We start from the raw sequence: 5,712 nt of genomic DNA on the forward strand, positions 1-5,712 counted from the left end.
GTGGGTAATTGTGTGCCATGAACTGTATGATTGTGCAACATTATCACATTTTCAAAGACCACCTTCACTTGTCGCACTATACATCCATTCGCTGTAAGGAGGTGTCCAATTTAGGGTGATCATCATTTTAGCAGTACCACACTGGCTGGGGTGATATGTGGAGCTCCTCAGGCTCTGCACCTACCTTGGAACAGAGGTACAAGATCGCCGAATCCCTGCGAGGCAAGCCAGTCTCCGACGTCGTCGTTTGTCCAACTGTACATCGCGCTCTTCCTGTCGCTGTTTGCACTTGCGGCCTTTAGCTTGGATGTTGACTGCAGCCAAGACAAAAAAGGAGACGCAAAACAATGGTCAGCCTACTGCACTGTTGCATTAACTGAAGAAGAAATACATGTACATGTTGAGTGTGTCAGTAATCGGGACGACAACCGATTTTGTTGTACCGCGGGGTGGTAGTTAAAATTAGGTTGAACACCTTGCAGAGTACAGCAAAGTTTAAAATGCGCTCGTGAACAAACACACTGGCAAAACACAGGCTCAACGTACAATGGTTGAGCGCCGGATCTCGTTGCGAATGCTTTTCGCGCTGCGTTCCTCGTGACTGGCCTCTTCCTCCGGCACGGTTTTGGCGGGACGCTCTTCTCGCGATGTTTTCTGCATCTCTATGAGCTGCCCGAGTGCACCCGAGTCCAGCGTGGCGGCGTGAACTAGCGGCTTCTTCGTCGACGATTTCTTCCGCGGCGGGTCGGCGGCAAGCGGCGGCTCCTGATCTGGAATCTCCGGTGGCGGTTCCGGCGGCGGGTCAGATGGAGGCAGTGGTGGACCTGACATGAATGAGAAATGCAGGACCATACATACACAAACAAAATGCCATGTGGAACATTTGGATACACCGTGCGGGGTGACAGCGGTGCACAGACCAAATGATATAAAGCATGCAAGCGAAAAGGGTGTTTCAAATGATACCGTATGGGGCACCAAACCATGTAATACACATGACTTATTCAGTAGCGTGCTAAATTGATTGTTCTAATTCCACGACGTGTACAGTTTCTGGTGCTGACACATGTTGAACATAGCTGACCTGTATCCGGTAGCTCCACTCGTGCGAAACTGTCCACAATCTTCCCTGGCTTCTTCTCAAGCTGCTGGGTCTTTTCCGGCATCTTGTCCGGCGGATGTTCAAGGTTGACTTTCTTGGCAGCGGTGATGTGCGCAGGCACGGACACCACCTCTGCACGAGATTGAGTTACCTGGACCGGCAGAGACAGACATGCACACACACACACACACACACACACACACACACACACACACACACACACACACACACACACGCACGCACGCATGCACAAAGACATAGAACAACAAGTTAGGAGTATATATAGCCGAAAATTCAAGTTTCCACAACAGGATTCCTATTTCCAAACCCAGGCATCCGATTGCACAAGTTTGCAACTGAACACAACGGGATGCCTCTATTACCCCCCTCTCCTCATCCAGAGGACACTGAACAAAAACATGAAGGGAAGTTTATTCACCGGTTGGGGGTGCTCCCATTACTAAGCCTAGTACAGTTTACCGTGTCGACCACTCGGAAAAGGTGACCACCTGTCGCAGAAGACCACTGCAACCAGGACCAAGGGATGCTACTTCCAGTCAAATTTTATTATTATTATTATTATTGCTTCATCCCATAGCTGAACAAAAACAAAAACAACAGCCAATCAGAGGGGAGAGGGTGATAGCCAACCGCGGCGAAGAACAAAAACAAATGACCCTGGATAATGAGACCACCTGGTAACGGAGACCACGCTTTGAAGGTCCCTTCAGTGGTCATTTCAGACAGGTTTCAACGTACAGCAATGAGACACGCCCTAGCCGATATGTCAATGGACCCCCAACAGAACGTTGTCACCGCACTCGTTGGTCGTCCCCTAGGCCAGGCTCAAATGCTTTCAAATGACCGTCCGGTCCTGGTTTCGGTGATCCACTACGCCAGATCGTTGCCTCGTTAGAATGGTGACGTCATCTTGACAATCTTTATTGTGCGTGTACTGCATTATATTTGCAAGACAGTTTTCAAATAATTCATTGTACATTGCCACGGCTCCACAAAATAACTGCTTGGGCCTTTTTCGTGGTTGAATGCACAAAAAAACACTATTTACCTTGGAGTGTGTGGGCGTCATGGAGATCCTTCTTTGCGAGCGACGTTGCGAACCCATACTGATGAGGCCGGGCGATGAGGAGTCGTAATCGCGCGAGCTCGTGCTCATGCGCTTCACGTCGTGACGCTGGAGAGTCGACGGCGGAGTGCTGGTCATTTCTGAGTCCGGGGACAGTAGTCGCTTGGTGTCGGCGTCCAGATCACCGAGGAGTGACGACAGCATGTCCGTGTCTCCTCCGCTACCACCACCGCCACTCAACGTACTGCTCAGCGGTCGCATGGAGGACCGCGCCGATGATGCTATCGTCGATGAGTCGTCGCCCTGGGCCGTCGCCGTGGCAGCAGGTCCAGACGTGGACGACGTGCTGCTCCGCCGGTGCACCTGCACGAAGCGCTCGCGCGCCTCCTCGCGCTCGGCGCGCGTGTAGCTCTTGCGCGTGGCGTCGTTGCGCGTCGGTCGTACGGCGCCCTCGTCGGTCGGTGGCTCGGCGACGGCCGCGGTGATGCTGCTGCGACTGTTTGTGCTGCGCTGGGATGCTTGTCGAGCGACGACATCGTTCGACGAGGTCATTGCAGGAGCCGGAGCTCGATCGCGGATGATCAGCGGTGACACGGACGGCGAGGGCACGTGGACATCCGCGCTGGCCGTTTCGCTGACCTTGGACGACATGCTCATGCTGCGCCCAGACTTGCGATCCCAGTCCAGCGAGTCCATGCTGTCGGCCGAACGCAGAGAGCCCTGCGACTGACGCAAGTCCGTCTCGTGCAGTGGACGACTGCCGCCTTCGCGCTTGCTGGCCACATATCGCTTCTTCTTCACCACGGTCGTCTTACGAATGGACGAGTCCTTGCTCTCATCCACGATCTTGACCGCGGTGTTTGTGTTTGGCGGACTCGCTGGTACCTCCGGTGGATGTTGTGGCGATCTAGTTGTGGATTTGAACCGAGAGTATTTCGAAGTGCCTGTCTTGTCGTCCGGCACGGATGTTTTCGAACTCAGGTCGACCGCCTTCGGCTCACCCTGCTCAAGATTGTGACTCGTTGCCGGCGCAGAACTCAGTGGAACTGCCGGCGGCTCCTCGGAGGGGAGTTTCGGCACCGTGACGGGCGAGTTACCGAACAGACTGCCGTTGTTCTTGCGTCGCGTGGCTAGGAGTGACGCGCTGATCGCCTGCTTTGTGCCAGTCGACGGTGACCGTTTAGCCCCAAACAGGCTAGTCTTAGGGGAGAGTTTCCCCACGATCGATGGCTCTGGGGTGGTGACCACCGCTGGACTCTCGTCATTTTTCGACGCCGTGGGAACATCGGTAACGGCGGACGAAGGCAACGGGGGCGGGGATTCGTCGGGAATCTTTGACGGCGACAGTGGAGCGGGTGGCAGCATTTTCGGGACGTTTGTCATCGGGCTGCCGTCAGCCACGGGGGTACTGGGCTCGCTGTTGGGTACGGGCGGTGGTGCTTCGGCCGGGATCGGCGGCGGACTGCCAGAAATGGACGGCGGCTGGTCGCCATCTTCATCGTCATCGCGGTCAATCTCGTCCATCAACGCCGACACGCTGAGATCACTGATTCGCGAAATAGACGATAGCGGACTGACCACGCCCAGGCTTCCCGTGGAAATGTGGCTGTCGCGCTTGCTCTTCCCGTCCGTCGGTGACAAGTTGCTGTCACGTTTGTTCTTCGCGTCGGCAATACGCTGTCTGCGTTCGCCGAGAGTGAGCGGCTTCCTCGGCGAGTCGTCTAACGGAGGCGGCTTCTCAACGTTGATCACTTTGGTCTGCCGGCCAGCTCCGCCAGACGACCATGCGCTGGTTGACCGACCACCTCCGCTGCCGTCCAGCGAAGCCGACGCGATGGCCGAGAGCCCGCTGTCCTTGAGCTGTGTTTGCGAGCCCGAGAGCGGTGTCTTGCGCAGCGGCCTGGGCTGCAGAGTGTCCAACATGGACGGTGTCGTGTTCACCGCTGCCTTGGGACTCCGCGTGACCGTCGTGCCACGGGCGAGATTTATCAATGCCGACGACTTGGTCGTGGCGACTATACTCGGCGAAATTGATCGCGCTGGGTTCGCCTCGGTCTTGGATTCCGCCCCGCTGTCGTTGTCGAGAAGCTCGGTGCTTGGCGAGCGGGAGAGACGGCCGCGGATACGCTGCCTGGCGTCCTCCAGAGCTCCTGCGCCACTGCCCGCACGCGGTCGTGCCTCGTCCAGCAGTCGGCCCGCGCTGCCCGGCCGCTCCTTTCGCGGCACCGCCGTCGACGCTTGTGCTGCTGCCGCAGCATCGGGACTGTCCATAACGGTGGTGGTTGGCAGCAACGCTGCTGCCTTCTCGCCACTTTCCGCATCCTCCGATGGCCTACGCTTCATCTGGCTGGCGCGCCGTGCGGCACGAAGTCGTGCGGTGGCCGTTAGCGGGCCCGCGGCACCATGCACGCTACCTGCCCGCTGTCGGGTAATGCTGTCGCGTACGCTCGTCAGAGATGTGTTGTACGACGCCGCAGCCGCCATATCATCCTCAGCGGCCGCTGGCGATTTACCTCCCGTCGCGTCCGCCGCCTTGGTCGGCGATCTGTCCCGCTTCTCCGGTGTCGGGTCACTCGGAGGGCGGATGATAGACCGGCGGTTTGTGCCCGCCTGCATGCGACTGGACCGTGCCAGGCTGGGAGATGTGGATAGGGTGGATGTGGGCTTTCGCAACAGAAGTGGTGAAGTGCTGGGTGATGGCGGCTGTATTTTGTCCGCTTCTGCCGAGAGGTCAGGTACGGTCAGCTTCCGAAGCGGACCTATTTTCGAGCCAGTAGTAGTACCACCAGCAGCAGTAGCAGCACTACCGCTTGCTGTGTTGCCAGCAGCTTTTCCACCGTCGCACGACAAACTCTCCTGCGTGGGACTTCGCACTATCAAAGACACCCGTCTACTGCTGTCCGCAGTGCTAGTACTAGTGGTGCTACTAACCCTGCTGAGACCAGTCGTCGTCGGCGCATTCCTGGTCGAGGTGGCTCGAGCCTTCGAGCGATACTTGTCGGCGGCGCTGCCAGTCGAACCACCACTGCTCGACGACGGTGACTTCAGTGAAAACTGCCCGCCCGCGCCGAGCCTGCTGCTGAGGCCGCTGGGAGTAGGAGCGGAGGAGCTAGGTGGCGCAGAGCCGGGTACTGGCGGAGGGGGTTCATCAGGAAGATCCGGTGGCAGAGAGTCGGGTAGGCTCGGGCCCTTTTCCATCTCCGCCGCTAGGGGAAACTTCGAAAATGTCCTTTCATTCGAGCACCGCCGGGTATCGGTGCAACGTTGACGCCCAGTGGATCACATCTCGACCTCCATTGTGAGAAGGGCTAACGTAACAGCTTCGGGGTGTCCTCAACGGCACTGCTAGCATACAAGGACGTTGGAACGGGAATGTCCGACCGATGAATCGGAGCGCCCTTCCCGCTCAGGATCAAACACTTCAAGGAAAGAAGATTGAACATTTGAAGACTCGGACTCGGAGTGGAGATCGGTCGTCGCCCAAATCAAACCTCTAAACCCCAGGCCGAGGTGTTGACTGCTG

The 5,712-nt window shown here is 57.3% G+C and overlaps 1 protein-coding gene across 3 annotated transcripts in view; it reads right to left on the reverse strand.

Moving 5' to 3' along the window:
• The window catches only part of LOC135828562 (uncharacterized), a 54,815-nt gene extending 49,103 nt beyond the window's left edge, over positions 1-5,712 (reverse strand). For 2 of the 3 annotated variants that reach the window (XM_065340999.1, XM_065340997.1), the window contains exons 1-4: positions 2,172-5,712; positions 1,085-1,253; positions 547-824; positions 185-314 (exon numbers count right to left, since the gene is read on the reverse strand). In XM_065340999.1, coding sequence (XP_065197071.1) covers positions 185-314; positions 547-824; positions 1,085-1,253; positions 2,172-5,387 — 3,793 coding nt within the window. In that variant the 5' untranslated portion in view covers positions 5,388-5,712. The remainder of the gene's footprint in view (positions 1-184; positions 315-546; positions 825-1,084; positions 1,254-2,171) is intronic. The other variant, XM_065340998.1, reaches the window with a different exon arrangement.

Source organism: Sycon ciliatum, chromosome 12 (assembly GCF_964019385.1).
Source record: "Sycon ciliatum chromosome 12, ocSycCili1.1, whole genome shotgun sequence".
NCBI classification, from domain to species: domain Eukaryota; kingdom Metazoa; phylum Porifera; class Calcarea; order Leucosolenida; family Sycettidae; genus Sycon; species Sycon ciliatum.